At 35.2% G+C, this 20,625-nt stretch overlaps 1 protein-coding gene across 1 annotated transcript in view; it reads left to right on the plus strand.

Annotated features, from left to right (window-relative positions):
• LOC131438546 (solute carrier family 22 member 21) overlaps nucleotides 1-20,625 on the plus strand; it is a 640,450-nt gene that overhangs the window by 21,395 nt on the left and 598,430 nt on the right. The window contains exon 2 of the mRNA XM_058608646.1: nucleotides 16,631-16,782. Coding sequence (XP_058464629.1) covers nucleotides 16,631-16,782 — 152 coding nt within the window. The remainder of the gene's footprint in view (nucleotides 1-16,630; nucleotides 16,783-20,625) is intronic.

A 20,625-nucleotide genomic window follows, 5' to 3' on the forward strand; every position in this document is an offset into this window, starting at 1 on the left:
TATTGTTCTTCAGTCGGTAACTTCCGATCGTTCAATTTGTCAGTCGCATGAATTGAAAAGATCATCACGATCTCTCAGCAGCTACACGAGTTCAGCTCAAGAAGGTTGTCCGTTTTGCGGTGAAGCTCAGCATCAAGGTTTCCAGTGTAAGAAGTTCAAATTCATGAAAGTAGATGAAAGGAGGAATGCAGTAAAGGCGAGTTGATTGTGTTTTAACTGCTTGTCTCGTGGTCATGTATCCAAATCCTGTTCTCGTGGATCCTGTCGGTTATGTGGTCAACAACATCACACGATGCTGCATCAAAGTTCAACACAGCCTGGCAGCAATTCACCAGGAGTACTACCGAACAAACAACCGCAATTGACCTCGCAAAACTCACACATGACTCAGACACCATCAACCTCACACACACAGAACCCAACACAAACTCATCAGCAATTATCTAATCGAATCAATACATTGCACTTTCCTACGTCAAGCAAACAAGCTCAGACGCCACCCAATCCAGACACAACCTTTAGTCACAACGCTGTTCTCTCTGCTTTTGAAACCAAGGCATCACGAATGGTTCTACTCGCAACTGCTCTCGTGATACTTGAAGACCATTATGGGAATTCCACCTTAGCTAGAGCCTTGCTTGATAGTGGCTCACAGCTATGTTTTATGACGGAAAATCTGTCACAGAAGCTTAGATTCAAGCGCTCCCGTGAAATCTTCTCGATCAGTGGGATTGGACAAGCTACGAAAAACTGCAAACAATCCGTCATCGCTCGTATTCGATCCCGAGTATCCTGTTTCACAGAAGAGGAAGTTTTTTATGTTTTACCGCAAGTCACGCAAAATCTTCCAATATCAAGGATTCTTGTGAACGATTTAGTATTGCCCAAAGATGTAGTATTAGCAGACCCAAGGTTTTCTGAACCTGGTTCGATCGATTTGATAATTGGTGCTGGCTTGTTCTTTGATTTAATGACAACGGATAAGATCAGGCTTGGGAGCCAGGGTCCTGTAATGCAAAACACAGAACTTGGATGGATAATAAGTGGTAAGGTTTCGGATAACCCAAATCATTGTAGACCAATGGTAGCCAACACATGTAGTGAACGACTTAATGATTTATTAAGCAAGTTCTGGGAGCTAGAAACTTGCCACTCAACCGATATACTGTCCGTCGAGGAATCGGCTTGCGAAACTTGGTTTGACCGCACCACTATAAGAGACTGTACTGGAAGATTTGTTGTATCACTGCCTAAAAGAGACAACGTTATTGCTCAATTGGGAGATTCAAAACAGACAGCTCTTAAACGGTTCCTCTCATTAGAAAAGCGCCTAGCGACCGACATTACAACTAAGCTTATGTACACACAGTTTATGGAGGAATACCATAGACTTGGACATATGCGTGATATTCTAGAGGATGAAGAATGCATAGCACCTCAATATTTCATACCACACCATTGTGTTCTCAAACCGGACAGCATGACAACCAAGTTGCGCGTGGTGTTCGACGCTTCGTGTTCGACCAATAATGGACCGTCACTCAACGATGCCCTGATGGTGGGGCCTACAGTACAAGACGATCTCGTATCAATCGTGTTGCGATTTAGACTGCATAGATTCGCAATAGTTGCAGACATTGAGAAAATGTATCGGATGATACAAGTCCAGCCCAACGACTGTCGTCTGCAGCGTATTTTTTGGAGAAGCACTCCGAATGAGTTTATTCGTATGTTCGAGTTAAGCACCATTACTTACGGGACTGCTTCGGCTCCATATATTGCAACTAAATGTTTACGCCGACTAGCTGAACTTGATGGAAGTAAATTTCCAGATGCGGCTAGAGTATTAGCAAATGACTTCTATGTCGACGATATGATATCTGGCGTGGACAACATCGGAGATGGTATTCGTTTGTGCGAGGATATCCAGAGACTACTTGGTGGCGGTGGATTCACACTTCGAAAATGGAGTTCCAACTGTAAAACGATTCTAAAGCGGATACCCGATGAATTCAAGGATGATCGAACATCATTTGAGCTCGACGATTCAAGCGCAACCATAAAAACGCTTGGTCTCGTATGGGAGCCTAGAATAGATAGTTTCAAATTCAAGATTCCAACGTGGAATTGTTCTGAAATTTGCAAACGAACTGTCCTATCTGATTTGGCCCGAATATTTGATCCTCTTGGACTAGTCAGTCCAATAGTCATTTCGGCTAAGATATTCGTCCAGTCCCTCTGGAAGCAGAAGGTGACGATGGGGACGATGCTCTTACAGCCGACCTCCAGAAACAATGGACAGATTTTCGGAAAAGTTTGGACGATCTAGTCAACGTAAAGGTTCCCCGCTGGGTCGCATTCAGCAAAGATTGTCGTTCCATTGAACTTCACGGATTTTGCGACGCCACAAAGGCTTATGGAGCATGTTTATATTTGCGATGTGAGCAGATTGACGGAAGTTTCTCATCACATTTGCTAGTGGCAAAATCTAGAGTTGCCCCAATGGAGGACCTGGGAAAACGGAAAAGAAAACAGTCAATTCCCCGGTTGGAATTATCATCTGCCTTGTTACTCGCTCATCTCTACGAAAAGTGTTCTACTAGTCTGAAAATAATTGCACGTCCGTACTTTTGGACTGATTCAATGATAGTTCGATACTGGTTGTCTTCTAGTCCGTCACGGTGGCAGCAGTTTGTTGCAAACAGAGTGTCAGAAATACAACACGCAACTCGAGATGGTGTATGGAATCATGTGCCTGGTACGGAGAATCCAGCCGATATGTTATCGCGAGGTGTAACTGCAGATCAGATAAGCGGAAATTACCTCTGGTGGTACGGACCGTTGTGGTTACGCAAGGATGAAACCAGCTGGCCAGGTGTGGTAACTGTGACAGAAAATGAAATCGATCCTACGGAGTTGGAACAAAACGTGAGCGTTTCCATGACAATCAATATTGTTTCACCAAGTGAAATATTCGGTCTTAAATCATCGTTGTCAAGTCTTATAAGAATCACAGCTTGGTTACTCCGATTCAAACATAACGCACAGGAATCTGACCACAACAAACGTCGTTATGGGATTATAACACGTGCTGAACTAGATACGGCTCTTCTCCATCTAGTAAGGCTCGCACAGCGAGAACGTTTTCATCAAGAAATTAAAGATTTGCAAAGAAACGGTCAAGTGAGTTCGTCATCTCGCATCAACTCTCTTCACCCAAGGCTACAGGATGGTGTTCTTCACGTGGGTGGCAGACTAGAGAATGCTAATATTTCAATCGGACGAAAACATCCGATTATACTCGATAAAGATCATCCACTCACAATGCTAGTAATGCTGCACTATCATCACAAGTTACTGCATGCAGGCCAACAACTACTAATTGCTAGAGTTCGTGATCAATTTTGGCCACTTAGCATTCGTAGTCTAGCAAGGCAGACTGTATACCGTTGTGTAATTTGTTTTCGAAATAAACCGACGGTTCACGATCAACTGATGGCGGACCTACCTTCAGAGCGTGTGACTCCAGCTCCCCCCTTTGCTCGTGTCGGTGTTGATTTTTGTGGTCCGTTTCTGATCAAATATCCTAATCGACAACGGGTTCCTGTGAAATATTATGCTGCAATATTCGTCTGCTTGGTAACGAAAGCAGTGCATATCGAAATGGTAGTCGATTTAACAACATCTGCGTTCTTGGCCTCTCTTAAAAGATTCGTCGCAAGACGCGGCATACCCGAAATCGTAATGTGTGACAATGGCAGCAATTTTGTTGGTGCCAAACGAGAACTCGACGAGCTTCGCAGAACCTTTTTATCGCAGCAATCTCAGCAATCAATCTTATCTGAAGCAGCGGATTCCGGTCTGGAATTCCGTTTTATACCACCAAGAACTCCGAACTTTGGTGGTCTGTGGGAGGCTGCTGTAAAATCAATGAAGCAGCACCTGCGAAGAGTCATTGGTTTGAAAATCCTAACCCCGGATGAGTTGCAGACAGTCCTGGCGCAGATTGAATCCTGTTTAAACTCGAGACCACTTACGCCGTTGAGTAACGATCCATCAGACTTCGAAGCATTGACGCCCGGGCATTTCTTGATACAACGCCCGCTAACCGCTATACCAGAGCCAGCCCTCCGCGAAGTTCCGGAACCCCGATTATCACGATGGCAACGAGTACAGGAATGTCTACAGCATATCTGGGATAAATGGTCTACACAATATTTATCAAATCTGCACAGTAGAACTAAATGGACAAGACAACGAGAAAATCTTTTCGTTGGAACGATGGTTTTAGTTAAGGACGAAAACCTTCCTCCACTCAAATGGGCTCTCGGACGTGTAACAAGTATCACTCGTGGAAACGATGGAAACATCAGGGTTGTTACTGTCAAAACAAAGTATGGTAGCTTTTCCCGAGGCATCTCTAAGATTTGTCCTCTGCCCATTTGCGATAATGATAACACATCTGTACGAGGGGAAAATTGAGTTTCCTCCAACAAAGGCGCAGTGTCGCCTGCGGGAGTCAACTGGCTCCCGCGGACCAGTTAAGTGTTTGTGTTTTAATAAACTGCAAAAAACTTATGGAATGTTTGTCTCCTATAGTGCTTGTCCACCCTTGCGGGATCGCTGATCCCATGGAACTGTCGTACAATTGCTGCTCATCATTCGTCAAGCGTCTCACTCAATTCAGCAACTATCATCCCATCCAATTAATATTCGGAGTGGATTCGTTGTCATGATCTTATGGTAGATCAACTCGTCACATCGTGGATACTACTTCACAAGGCTCCATGTGTCATCAATGTGTAGTCAACTTCATCGGCGCGAAGGCTCCCGCGGAGGCGCGCAAGCCTCCGCTTCAGGGAAGTCGTTAGAAAATTTGTTAATATTGGTAAAAAATCGTCTCTCATCTGTTTCAGTCAGTCATCACGTCACAGCGGCTAGGATCGTCGTTCTTCAGCTTCAAAATATTGGAGTGCACCATCCATCCATCGGTACGGTACATCGGACTGCACCCGCATCCATCGGTACAGTACCAGTTGAATCAATCACCGGGTAAATAAATCATCTGGATCATCAGCGATACAACAGTAGCAGAAGGATTTCATCTCTTGCCACAGAATCAAATTCTTCAGAATGAAACATTGTATATATGTAAAACTAGTTTTAGTGGTGTTAGTTTAGTTAGTATGTATAAATGGATAGATATGTTGAAATTACCCGCGTATTTCAAGGCGGCCGGTATGTAAAATAATCTGATACCTTAAATAATCAACCACCCTACAACGATCATCAGCCTCACTGATGATCGCGAGAAGAGGATCTCATTCTCTCTAGTTATCACCAAGTCAATGTGATAGTAGCAGGTAGAAACAAAAACGATAAGTTTGATAGCATATAAGGCAATCAAAAAGCATGTAACAGTAGTAGCAATAAAATTCTCGTCTCGATCGGTCGTGTTTTAGATCAGCACCCGTGATCTTTCATTGTTTAAAGAAAGTACCTTTTGTCCGTTGGTTCGTTATATTCGATGGTGCTATATTGAACGGCTGGCATTGTTAACAGTAACCAGTGATTTCGGAGAAGAAATGTGTGTATATATACACCAATATGTGTGTGTATGTGTGTGTATGTAACGTGTTTTGCACTAACTTTTCTCGGAGATGGCTGAACCGATTTTCACAGACTTAGATTCAAATGAAAGGTCTTGTGATCCCATACGTAATTCCTGAATTTCATCAGGATCCGGAAATATAGGGTAAAGTGTGTTATAAATTTTATACCATCACTGAAAAGAGCGAAAAACCGTAAAAAGTTTTCTAAATCGACCTCAAATCTTTTCCAATTGACAGTTTTTATCAGTAGACCGGTCGAACAAATCTATTTCGGTTATTCTTTTAAGAATCGAAGAAAAATAATTTTGAAGAATACAGTATTATATATGATAGTATGATTGATATGAGAAAGGCATCATTACACCACTAGGTGGATTAAAACAGGTTTTTTTACATTGAGTTGGAGTAGACTTTTACAGCACCAAATACAGATTTTGTTCTGGAATATTACAGGGTCGTTGATATTTTTAATGTCCATGAAAAGTTTCATGTCGTCAGCATTTACAAACATTTTTAGATTTTTGAGCAAGAAGGAAATGTCTTTTATATGAAAATGAAAAGGATAGGCCCTTAGTGGGAATCCTGAGGTACGCCAAAAGTGCATTAGTTGGTTCAGACAGTATGTTTTGGAAGCGAACTACCTACACACGATTCGTTAAGTATGATTCAAGCCACTCCAGAAGGGTATGTTTCATGCAATATTTTTGTAGTTTGTATAGAAGTAATGGTATGTCAATACGGTCGAAAGCTTAACTAAAGTCAGAGTAAAGAGTTTCTACGTGGTTGCCAGTGTCCATTACATTCAGAGTGAATGCCATAAATTCTAAGAGATTTGTTGTAGTTGAGTGGCCTTTAAAAAAGCCATGTTGTTTGTTTGTTATTCCATTTTTATGTTGACGAAAAACTTTTTCGTTTGTAATTTTTTCAAATAATGTTGGAATGCAAGAGATAATGGCGGTAGTTCCGAATGTGAGATGTTGCACCAGATTTAAATATTGGTACCAGAAAGGAAAATTTCCATGCTTTAGGAAAAGTACATTTATTAAGTGATAAGTAAAGTGCTTGTAGTGGTGGCGTAAGTTCTTCGGCAAGATTTTTTAAGAATATTGGTGGTATACTGTCAGGTCCAGGCCCTTTTGAGGCGTCTATGCTTTTCAATGCTGTTGAAATGTCATGTTCTGATAAATAGTTTACAGAAATGGAGTTGGATAGGTAGAGCATTCACGGTCACTGCCAGTTTCTGAATACAATGTATATACTTCTTGAAAAATAATTGAAATTGATTTCTGTGCCCACTGTTACAATTGATTGCAGATTTCTGTCCTATTACATGTTCGTCGAGGTGCATTTGAGATGGAAAATTGTTGCTTTTTAGCTTAGTTTTCGTATAATAAAAAAAGTTCTTGGGACAAATCTTTTTTTCGTTTTCAATTTTGCGGTTATTTTCTTCATGTGCCGTAATCTAATTATTTTTGAAGATGAGGGTCACTATTTTTTTATTTGTAAGTTTTGTATGCGTTTTGTTTTCTATTTTTCAGATGTTTTAGTTGTGAATTGGACCATACAGGTGATTTGATATTACGATTTTTCTTCTTCTTTTTATTGGCAAAGTTTCTGGTAATATTTTGTTTATAATGTCAAAGAATTTGTCTACTTCGTCGTCGACATTTCCTTCTATACTTAATACGTTTCGCCAATTTATTATACTTAGCCTACGCTTGACTTCTTCAAAGTCAATTGTATTGTATTGCGGCACTTCCTCATATTCCAAGTCGCAGGAATGTACTCGTATTGTGTGTATATAATGAATATTCATTATTTTCCCCATAATTGTAGGTTTGATGCATTCACACAAAAGTCTTCAGTGCAACTTGTGAAAAGAAGGTCTAAATATGCGTTTTGTTGATTTTTTACGGAGTTTACTTGATGTAGGCCAAAATTAGAAATTTTGTCGAAAAAGTAGTGCAATGTTTCGTTTTCTCCTACCAAGTAAGATTGATTCATTTTCAATATCAGAAATGAAGTCCTCATTTCGTTGATCGCCATAAATATGAAGCTCTACTTCATTTCTTCAGGTTCCGTATTTGAAATGTTTGTGTCTAAAGATAGAAAGAATAGTTCAAAAGAAAATTTGTTCGCAATTTCGGGTGGGAAATAGACAAAGCAGTAAATATGCTCTTCTCCCAATATTGAGACTTTGGCCCATACATGCTCAAATTCTTTATATTTAGGAGTAATAATTTCTTCAGAAGTAAAACAAAAGTTAAAGGGTAGGAGGACTCCTCCTCCAGAATTTTTCTGACAAAGAGATAAATTTCGGTGGTGACGAAATAAGTTAAAATTATTTCCACTTTCATCCCAGCTGCTTTCTGTTCCAAGGATTATGGCAAAATTTCAGTCACATTTTGTCTATGAAGCGAAGAAGTTTTTGAGAATTCTGGAATACATTACTAATTTATGTGTCTATTCCTTCGTCAAAGGGCGTCATATATTCCGAAAATCGGCTGATAAAATTAATTCCTTTAGTGCCTTGATGTCGTCCAGAAATTCTTTCGATGATATGCTGCATGGTGGGTCGATACTTTTAATTTCGTTAATATTAGTTTGCACACCGTCAACTTTGTTTTCAAAAAAAGTAAATACTTTTTCAAGGTGTACTTCTGCCTTAGTGGACAGTTGCTTGTTGGCGGTGTTTATGTCCGCTAAAAAAGTTTCGTTGCGTTCATTTAAAAGTGATGAAATGCGATTTATGACTTCACTGGCTGCGTTGCATGTAGTAATGTTTACAATTTTTATGTCTGTTTCTGGCTTCAGCAAAAGAGATTCCATGCTGTCGGGAGCGTCAAGTGATACTTTAATGCTTTTATTTGTGCGAATACAGAGAAAATACAGTCCTTAATAATTCTTCGTGGTTCCTCTGTATTCCAACACAGGCTGCATGAAATTTCCGATTGCACTGTCCGTGACACTTCCAGAGATAGCGAATGTCGCAGACAATACAATTACTAATTCCGCAAATCTCCATTCTTATGCGACTGTATGTTTTACGATGAAAAATGATAACTATTACTATTTAGTTACTATTTAAAGAGTGCCTACTTGCACGTTTGTGTCGAAATAAAAAAGTTGGAATAAAATAAAAAATATTCTCGCGCTATATACTGCGACACGTGTCCCGTGAAATCCCGTTCGGTTGGACAGATGGACAAAGGAAAAAAAATAAAATATTATTATTATTATTTTATTATTGTTATTATTATTATTACCCATTTTAAAAATTTTTTTGAAAAACAGTATGTTCAAGGTAAGTAAACAAACCGTTATAATCAATAACTATATTAAAAAATATATGCCAGATATGATAGAAAAATTAAGCATAAACATAACATATCGACTTCGAATAAAAACTGGATTTTGAATCCCGCTCACTCCAAACACTTTTTAAACAAATTTGGATTTTTAGCGGTGTTAAGAAATTCTACCCTTTCGCAACATTTGAATCCTTATTTTTCAGGAGAAATAAAATACAGATTAATCTGTACATGTGGCAACCCCGATTCGCACGGCATATTTCGAAACGACACCCATACTAGTACACCGAAACCTCAATTTACGCGCCTCATATATGTATATATGTATACACATAGGCACGTATATGAGAATATATCGGCATATACATATATATATATATATATAAATATATATATATATATATATATATATATATATATATATATATATATATATATATATATATATATATATATATATATATATATATATATATATATATATATATATATATATATATATATATATATATATATATATATATATATATATATATATATATATATATATATATATATGAAGTGTTTCGTAGCATCACCTAGCGAGTTTGTATGTTCTGAATTGAGGTTGTTTCTTCGATGTTTTGATAATTTCCGTTATTTCCTTTAAAAGATTTTAGTAGTTGGAGTGTTATTTCCCTTCAGTTTTCTTGTAGCTTTTGTTTCAGTATTTTGATTCATGTATCTTTACCATTGGAAAATTGTTTAATTTTCGAGCGTAATTGGATTATGAGTTCCTGCGAATCTTTTCCCAGTTTTGCGCATTTCTCATGCTATTCGTTTACTTCGTTGCTTTAGCTTATGTATTATCCTAGCTTCTGCATATGTGAGGTTGTTGTCAAATTGAGTTTTCACTATTTTAACTTTGGCGAAATAATCCGGACATTTCATGTATCGGGCGGAGTGGTTTGTACTGGGCGTAGTGACCTAGGGATCGTTTTCCTTGAATTGGGTCGTAAGAGTAAGGATGTCCGTAGCAAGGGCAAGGGGGTGTGAGCGTCAATAAAAATAGGAAGTTATTGAAGAGTGAGGACTTTGCGTTGCCCATTTTGGTTTTGGTTTCTTGGAAGTAGGTGTGGAGTATATTAGTGCTATATTTAGAAAATTAAATGTTGCACTTAATGTCACTGAGAGGCAACTGAGTTATGTGTCTCTAAATTTTATTCGATGCTATTTCGTTCTACTCGCGCGGCGATTAGCAAACTCGCATTTTATTGAGTAGCCACCGTCGCCGACAAGCTGAACGCTCGTGAAAATCATTGACACGACCGAAGGCTGAGACCGACAGTCATGTGTCCGATCGCCTGAAGTGCATTAGTTGCTGTTTTAACATGGACTCTTTGTTTGGTGTAAACTGATTGCTTCTCCGCATTATTCATGTGTAATGTAAAATTTTACTTATAATCTTTGAGGGTAAGACATTCAATGATTTAAACAAGTAAATCAGAATCCCATCCAATGCACCTTAGATTGAGGTCTCGTATCCGCAGATACGACTGGTTTCTGACTAGATGTGTCTCATACTACTGAATGTTTTCTGATTTCTGGGTACAGCCATTCCGTTGAGTGACAGAAAACTTTCGATGTTATACGTACCTTACTTTTGAAGTAGTTCAATTCACAAGGTGGCTTTTATAAAAAGGCTATTATGCGCAGTGGCGACATTTATAGTGATTATGGTGGAGTAATGGGTCACCAATGTACCGACGTAATTTCGTTTTTTTATGTGTTATTGTTTTCGGCGCTGGTGAGTAAATCTCGGTTTTTGTACAGTAATATGCGTAACGCAAATCAATTATCATCTGAATTCCCAAAACGTGGTACCGCTAGCAAGAGTATTCAAAACCCTAAAAAATGATATAATTGTTACTAGTGTTACCTCATTTGTGTTAATGTAAATCGTGATTGTTCTCGGATACATCCATTGGGGTAGGTTGGCCAAGTTTTGTGAAGGGTTGATTGATCGAATTGTAAATTTTGTGTATTGGTAATATTCGTGAAACGCAAACTTTTTTTTCAGAGTGAAATTGGATTGATAATATTAATGATAATAAGTACGCTGCACACAGTTAGTTATTATGCAACCCTATCCTTTTATTAGTTCACTAGAAATCATTATTCCCATATACATATAACGTCTTGTTTTCATTCTAGACCATTGAACGCGAATAAAGTGTAAGTAATTGGCTCCTAACAACTATTTTGATGCGTAGACGAACAAGCCTTGCAAAACAATGATTTTTTACGACATTCCGGGAATCGTACCCAGTTCATTTCCGCTCGCATGCACATCGAACAATATTCAAACTGGTTCCAGAATCTTCCCCTACAATTCTGATTTTTTTTCCCCTGAAGAGTTCCTCGATCAAAACTCGTCCATCGGCATAGAGTTTGTTACAGATGCAGTTCTCCCTGAAGAGGTCAGGCCTCTGCCCAAGACAAAACGAGTACACGAACTGATTCTAAGAAGCAACAAGGTCGGAAACGCCGATCAATCCAAGTTTGACAGATTCCCTAATAAGAGCAGCATCATAGTAGGAAAAAAAAAGAAAGCAAACGTAAGCATACCCTAGCGGAGGAAAAAAACGCAGTGAGAGCTGTAAACAGGTTATCTAAACCTACCAAATCTAAAATAGTTAAAGTACGGGTATGTATTGTCAGAGATATAACTGGAAGTCGTGAATACGAATAAAACTGCCACTCTTCCTTTATACTTCCGAATATCAATTAGTTGACCGATTGTGTGAACTGTGTAAGCTTTCCCCTTTTTCACTACTAGAATTTGGAACGATACATTAAATATTCTGACATACTATTGAATATTACGAAGTAACCAGTATAGTACTTTATGATAAAATTATGGTGGTTCTGAAAAAACCTGAAGGTGCTCGTGATAAAGAATGACGAGTTGAGTTCGAATCTGTTCTGAGTCGGTGCTATGTATTTTATATAGCAAATCAACAGTAAGTTCTATAACAAACTACAACTAGTTGGAAAATGGGCCGTATACAGTACAGCGAAGAATAATTTCGCATAATTCTTTGGGTATACAATTATGGTTTTAAATAGCAACATACAGAATTTTGATGTCGATTATTTCATTTAGAATTTCAATATTTCAGTGAAAGAAACTGTCAAAATACTTGTACCAGATAAGTTTCTGGCATTCAGAAAGGCCAAATTGTGCAATTTTACGATATCAAACACTTTTTGGATATAAGCGATATTAAACACTGTTGGAAATTTTGCACTGCAAAAAATACACAAAGCCAATCAAATCATTTAAGATTTGCACTACACTGATGGTTTTTTTCCAATACGCAAATAAGCAATCTTTATAGTTTTGTTTATAAATACTTTTATTTCATAGGCAATATACATAAGTTTTTCTTCGCCGTGGCATCCTCAATACATAATACCTTAATCCTAATAAATTTCGAATATCATATTAGTATGTTGGTATTCATTAGTTAATCTAAACAATGTTTTTATCAAGCGATTTACTGTTATAAATTACATTACAGAAAATATATTTATTTTGTACATGATCTTTATAGTTCTTTAAATAACATATGGAGCCATAAGAAGGGCTGATTTCACATAATGTTTCCTATTGTCGATTTTTCGTTGTATTTTGCTCTAATGCAAACTACCAGCAGCAGGATGATGCGATCGATCTTTTATGAAGGGAAACTGGCTCTGTGACCTGAGCGTTTGAGGCTTTATACGACGCAGAAGGTCTGCTTTCATTACCGGCTGCTATTCCTGACGACCGAAGTCCAAATGAGAGCACGATCTGAGCGTTTGAGGTTTTGTACCACTCAAAAAGTCTGCGCTCTCATTATTAGCGGCGACTGCTGCCTCCGACGACCGAAGTCCAAGTAAGAGGACGACTTATGCGTTTCACGCTTTATACTTGATTTGTTCTTACTGATGTTAATGGGAGAACCTAGACATCCAGTTCCGTCTGTAGCAATATAAGAAATGGACGATTTTCAATCAAAGTTTACCTTTCATACTCGTCCAGCAGATAATCGGAACTGATATGTGCTTGACTATCTCAAAACCGTCGTCCGAGTGCGAAAAAGACGTGATGAATTTTATTCATAATTTCCTAAAGTTTAAAAAAAGTTTGTTTTTCAGTTATTTATGGTTATCTGATCGTTAATAACTTCTTCCCTGATTTTTCAAGAGTGATGAAAAAATTCACAAACGCACTCAAAAGATGTATCTTCATGACAGCGCAAACTGTTTATCGAAAAGTCTAACCAGAATGAGTACAGAAATTTCGAAATCAAAACTCGGCCAACCAGCCCCGGTCTCCCCTGCTATGAAATTGTCTGTCTGCATTGAGACAGCCGAAACAAAATTTGTTGAAATCATTGAAAAAGCTAGATGCTATATTTCGAACGATCAGCGTGGGTTTATGCCCGGACGATCAGTTACCACAAATCTTATCCAACTCGCTACAGCTTGTTTTGTAAACTCCAACACGGAGCGCAAATGGATGTAATTTATACGGATATTAAAGGTGCTTTCAATACAATTGACCAATTAATTATAATACTTTGCTAGCAAAGTTATCTAAACTAGACATTTCTGAGTGTATAATTAAATGGCTGAGATCATACTTGAACGGCAGACCTCTACGTAGGCTTGGTTTTAATAAATCCTCCAGTTTCACTAACTCGTCCGGAGTATCCCAACGTAGCAACCTAGGTCCGTTGTTGTTCATTCTATGTTCCAACGTCATATTTCCAATTCAAAGGCCAGGTCGTAAATTAGCGTGTGCCGATGATTTAAAGATTTACTTCATCGTTCGATCTATTGAGGACTGCGTTGGCCTTCAAGCAATAACATATTAGATCAATTCGTCGACTGGTGTCATCGAAACAAGCTGACCGTGAGTGTTTCGAAATGCATGGTTATGTCCTTTCATCGTACTAAATAGTCAATAAGATTCGGCTATGTCATCGATAAAGTTATTCTGCAAAAAAAACCTGTTTAAATTCACCTAGTGGTGTAATGATGCCTTTTTCATGTACATATAATATTGAGGTATTCTATTCAAAATATTTCTCTTCGATTTTTGAAAGGAATCAAGAGATTGTTTATGCATAACATACAAAAAAACAGTGCTTTGATTGCGTAAGTCATCCTTAAGAAAACGAAATGGGTTCATTATTATATGCGCTTCCGGTACCGGAACCCGAGAACCGGTATAATCAAAGTCGGTTCGTACGGCCACCAACTAACTTGACGTTTAAACGCTACTAGTTTTTATTTAAATTTCGAAGATTTTATACGATTTTGCCATCGCATTCTAAATGACGATTTAAATGTTTGTTGTATCCGAAAATATGCAGAAATCTTTGGTAGGACCATAAGACCTTTCATTTGACCCTAAGATTGGGAATATCGGTTTTGAGTCCAGTTTACAACATTTTTTACTGCTTTTGTTCCACCAGTTTAAGTGACGGTGTACAATATTGAACACACTTTACCCTATAAATCCGGAACCGGAAGCCGGATCTGGATGAAATTCAGGAATTCCGTATGGGACCACAAGAACTTTCATTTGAATCTAAGTTTGTGGAACTCGGTTAAACCATCGCTGAGAAAAGTAAGTGAGATCCATTTTGGTATATACGACCACTTTTTCCGGTACTTCCGGAACCGGATACAAGGAAGCAGGATAGCCGGAATCGGTTTGCTTAGTTGCCTACTGATACTGACTATCGATTCGTGTAGTTTTGAGACCAGTTTAGAAATTTTTTTACGTTTTTTGTTTCGCCGGTTTAAGTGACAGTGTACAATATTGAACAAACATTACCCTATAATTCCGGAGCCGGAAGTCGAATACAGATGAAATTCCGGAACTACGTATGGGATCACGAGACCTATCATTTGAATCTAAGTTTGTGGAAATCGGTTAAACCATCGCTGAGAAAAGTGAGTGAGATCTATTTTGGTATATATGACCACTATTTCCGGTACTTCCGGAACCGGATACCGGGAACCAGGATTGCCGAAATCGGTTTGTTTAGTTGCCTACTGATACTGACTTTCGATTTGTGTAGTTTTGAGACCAGTTTAGAATTTTTTTACGTGTTTTGTTTCGCCGGTTTAAGTGGCGGTGTACAATATTGAACACACTTTACCCTATAATTCCGGAACCGGAAGTCGAATCCGGATGAAATTCAGGAATTCCGTATGAGACCACGAGACCTTCCATTTGAATCTCAGATTGTGGAAATCGGTTAAACCATCGCTGAGTAAAGTGAGTGAAATCTATTTTGGTATATATGAATACTATTTCCGATACTTCCGGAACCGGATACCGGGAACCAGGATTGTCGGAATCGGTTTGTTTAGTTGCCTACTGATACTGACTTTCGATTAGTGTAGTTTTGAGTCCAGTTTGGAAAAGTTTTCACGTTTTTTGTTTCGCCGGTTTAAGTGACGGTGTACAATATTGGACACACTTTACCCTATAATTCCGGAACCGGAAGCCGAATCCAGGTGAAATTCAGGAATTCCGTATGGGACTACGAGACCTTTCATTTCAATCTAAGTTTGTGGAAATCGTTAAACCATCGCTGAGAAAAGTGAGTGAAATCTATTTTGGTATATATGAATACTATTTCCGGTACTTCCGGAACCGGATACCGAGAACCAGTATAGTCGGAATCGGTTTGTTTAGTTACCTACTGATAATGACTATTGATTTGTGTAGTTTTGAGACCAGTTTAGAATTTTTTTTACGTGTTTTGTTTCGCCGGTTTAAGTGACGGTGTACAATATTGAACACACTTTACCCTATAATTCTGGAACCGGAAGTCGAATCCTAATGAAATTCAGGAATTCCGTATGGGATCACGAGACCTTTCATTTGAATCTAAGTTTGTCAAAATCGGTTCAGCCATCTCCGAGAAAACCTAGTGAGATTATTTGACACATACACACACACATACATACACACACAGACATTGCTCAGCTCGATGAACTGAGTCGAATGGTATATGACACTTGGCCCTTCGGGCCCATTTTCACTAGTGGGTTTTTCAAGTGATTGCATAACCTTTCTATATGAGAAAGGCAAAAACTAACCAATTTAGCGATTTAGATGTACTTGATCAAAAGCTTACGTTCAATTTGCATCGATCTGCAGTAATAACAAAAGCTAATGGACAATTAGGGTTTATCACGAAGATATAAAAAAATTGATCTGTGCTGTTTGAAAGATTTCTACTGCTCTCTCGTTTGGCCAATATTTGAGAATGCGTCAATTGTTTGGCATAATAATGACTTGGAGCCTGAAGATCGAGAACGGGCAGCGTAAGTTCATAGACTTTGCATTGCGGTACCTTCCTTGGCGTGCCCGATATATCTACCACTGAAAGACAGCCCTAATCTACTGTCATCGTTAAGCATCTGAGTGCCATCCAGATCTCTGACTAGATGTGTCTCATACTACTGAATGTTTTCCGATTCGAGCGACAGAAAATTTAGGATGTTGTACATACCTCACTTTTGAAGTAGTTCAATTCACAACTTTATAGACACATACTCACATCTATTATAAAATACTACGAAATTGTCTGTATACTTTAATAGCGAAGAAAAGCTTCTTGTTATGCTAAATAGTGTTTTGTTATTTCTTTTCAGGCGAGTTTTTCTGCAAACCTCCCATACCAAAGCTGTTAAATAGCTCTGAGTGGCTAAAAATTTCACACCCTGTTAAGGAAGAACTGAACGATGAAGAATTTTCTATTGATTTCTGTAATGTATTTGAAGATGCTATAGATCACAGTATACAGGTAACTTTTTTGAAAGTTTTAGAACGAAATAATTTATTATACAAAAAACCAACAATGCAATTCTATTTTGGTTCTAGCGTATGAAATTTTATGCGTAAAAAAGTACGGGTGTGTAATGTCAGAGACATAACTGGACCTTGTGAATACGAACAAAACTGACACTCTTTCTTTATACTTCCGAATATCAATTAATTGATCGATTGGGTGAATTGTGCAAGCTTTCCCCTTTTTCACTACTAGAATTTTAAGACATACGTCTAAACTCAAGAACAGATCAGTTAGATTAAACATTCTGACATACAATTAAATATTACGAAGTAACCGGAATAGTTCGTTACAATAAAATAATGGTGGTTCTGAAAAGCTCTTTACAATAAAATAATGGTAATTCAGAAATGAAAGGCGTTCGTGATAAAGAGTGAAGAGTTGAGTTCGAATCTGTTCCGTCATCTATTTCCAGGCTGACCTGTTGTCAGTGGGTGTGATACTGGCCTGTGTTCCGTTGAAGTCTCTTACTTCTTCCGCTTGCTTCGTATTTCGCTTAGAGATGCTTCGATCGCACAATAATCAACACGTTAACAACGACAGCCAAATTCGAAATGAATGGCTCATGAGTCGGTGCTATGCATTTTATATAGCAAATTAGCAGACAGTTCTTGTATCAAGAAGCTTGAGTTGTACACAGTGGATCGCAGGGCATTTATTCTCACCAACGTGTTGAAAGTGTGTACAAATAATGGTAATTCAGAAAAGAAAGGCGTTCGTGATAAAGAGTGACGACTTGAGTTCGAATCTGTTCCGTCATCTATTTCCAGGCTGACCTGTTGTCAGTGGGTGCGATACTGGCATGTGTTCCGTTGAAGTCTCCTATTTTCTCCGCTTGCTTCGTATTTCGCTTGGAGATGCCTCGATCGCACAATAATCAACACGTTAACAACGACAACCAAATTCGAAATGATTGCCTTATGAGTCGGTGCAATGCATATTATATAGCAAATTAGCTGACAGTTCTTGTATCAAGAAGCTTGAGTTGTTGAAAGCGTGTACAAATAATTGAATAACTGAATAACGATTGAAGACTTAATTTAAGACTACTAATAACTGAAAAGTACGTTGGTGGGAACAGCTCATAAAGTTGGTACTCTATAACTTTTGATGGTATAGAAGAGCATACAGAACAAATCATATCAGAAAAGTTCAACAGTTATTTCATAAATAGTGTTCAACAGATCAATCAAAGTATTGAATTGGTAGGTGATCCTGTTGAAATAAAACAGCTGATGAATAACGATTGGAGACTTAATTTATTTCAATCAAATATCAAATTGAAAAGTATTTGTTTCAATTTAGGAAAATCGACTGGTATCGCAAATGTAAACGTGTTTATTTGTTTATTTGTTTATTTGTTTATTTGTTTATTTGTTTATTTGTTTATTTGTTTATTTGTTTATTTGTTTATTTGTTTATTTGTTTATTTGTTTATTTGTTTATTTGTTTATTTGTTTATTTGTTTATTTGTTTATTTGTTTATTTGTTTATTTGTTTATTTGTTTATTTGTTTATTTGTTTATTTGTTTATTTGTTTATTTGTTTATTTGTTTATTTGTTTATTTGTTTATTTGTTTATTTGTTTATTTGTTTATTTGTTTATTTGTTTATTTGTTTATTTGTTTATTTGTTTATTTGTTTATTTGTTTATTTGTTTATTTGTTTATTTGTTTATTTGTTTATTTGTTTATTTGTTTATTTGTTTATTTGTTTATTTGTTTATTTGTTTATTTGTTTATTTGTTTATTTGTTTATTTGTTTATTTGTTTATTTGTTTATTTGTTTATTTGTTTATTTGTTTATTTGTTTATTTGTTTATTTGTTTATTTGTTTATTTGTTTATTTGTTTATTTGTTTATTTGTTTATTTGTTTATTTGTTTATTTGCTTATTTGTTTATTTGTTTATTTGTTTATTTGTTTATTTGTTTATTTGTTTATTTGTTTATTTGTTTATTTGTTTATTTGTTTATTTGTTTATTTGTTTATTTGTTTATTTGTTTATTTGTTTATTTGTTTATTTGTTTATTTGTTTATTTGTTTATTTGTTTATTTGTTTATTTGTTTATTTGTTTATTTGTTTATTTGTTTATTTGTTTATTTGTTTATTTGTTTATTTGTTTATTTGTTTATTTGTTTATTTGTTTATTTGTTTATTTGTTTATATGTTTATTTGTTTATTTGTTTATTTGTTTATTTGTTTATTTGTTTATTTGTTTATTTGTTTATTTGTTTATTTGTTTATTTGTTTATTTGTTTATTTGTTTATTTGTTTATTTGTTTATTTGTTTATTTGTTTATTTGTTTATTTGTTTATTTGTTTATTTGTTTATTTGTTTATTTGTTTATTTGTTTATTTGTTTATTTGTTTATTTGTTTATTTGTTTATTTGTTTATTTGTTTATTTGTTTATTTGTTTATTTGTTTATTTGTTTATTTGTTTATTTGTTTATTTGTTTATTTGTTTATTTGTTTATTTGTTTATTTGTTTATTTGTTTATTTGTTTATTTGTTTATTTGTTTATTTGTTTATTTGTTTATTTGTTTATTTGTTTATTATTTGTTTATTTGTTTATTTGTTTATTTGTTTATTTGTTTATTTGTTTATTTGTTTATTTGTTTATTTGTTTATTTGTTTATTTGTTTATTTGTTTATTTGTTTATTTGTTTATTTGTTTATTTGTTTATTTGTTTATTTGTTTATTTGTTTATTTGTTTATTTGTTTATTTGTTTATTTGTTTATTTGTTTATTTGTTTATTTGTTTATTTGTTTATTTGTTTATTTGTTTATTTGTTTATTTGTTTATTTGTTTATTTGTTTATTTGTTTATTTGTTTATTTGTTTATTTGTTTATTTGTTTATATGTTTATTTGTTTATTTGTTTATTTGTTTATTTGTTTATTTGTTTATTTGTTTATTTGTTTATTTGTTTATTTGTTTATTTGTTTATTTGTTTATTTGTTTATTTGTTTATTTGTTTATTTGTTTATTTGTTTATTTGTTTATTTGTTTATTTGTTTATTTGTTTATTTGTTTATTTGTTTATTTGTTTATTTGTTTATTTGTTTATTTGTTTATTTGTTTATTTGTTTATTTGTTTATTTGTTTATTTGTTTATTTGTTTATTTGTTTATTTGTTTATTTGTTTATTTGTTTGTTTGTTTATTTGTTTATTTGTTTATTTGTTTATTTGTTTATTTGTTTATTTGTTTATTTGTTTATTTGTTTATTTGTTTATTTGTTTATTTGTTTATTTGTTTATTTGTTTATTTGTTTATTTGTTTATTTGTTTATTTGTTTATTTGTTTATTTGTTTATTTGTTTATTTGTTTATTTGTTTATTTGTTTATTTGTTTATTTGTTTATTTGTTTATTTGTTTATTTGTTTATTTGTTTATTTGTTTATTTGTTTATTTGTTTATTTGTTTATTTGTTTATTTGTTTATTTGTTTACTTGTTTATTTGTTTATTTGTTTATTTGTTTATTTGTTTATTTGTTTATTTGTTTATTTGTTTATTTGTTTATTTGTTTATTTGTTTATTTGTTTATTTGTTTATTTGTTTATTTGTTTATTTGTTTATTTGTTTATTTGTTTATTTGTTTATTTGTTTATTTGTTTATTTGTTTATTTGTTTATTTGTTTATTTGTTTATTTGTTTATTTGTTTATTTGTTTATTTGTTTATTTGTTTATTTGTTTATTTGTTTATTTGTTTATTTGTTTATTTGTTTATTTGTTTATTTGTTTATTGTTTATCGTCTTTGATTAAAATAATATCGCACATACTAAATCTA

Source organism: Malaya genurostris, chromosome 3 (genome assembly GCF_030247185.1).
Source record: "Malaya genurostris strain Urasoe2022 chromosome 3, Malgen_1.1, whole genome shotgun sequence".
Lineage (NCBI taxonomy): Eukaryota > Metazoa > Arthropoda > Insecta > Diptera > Culicidae > Malaya > Malaya genurostris.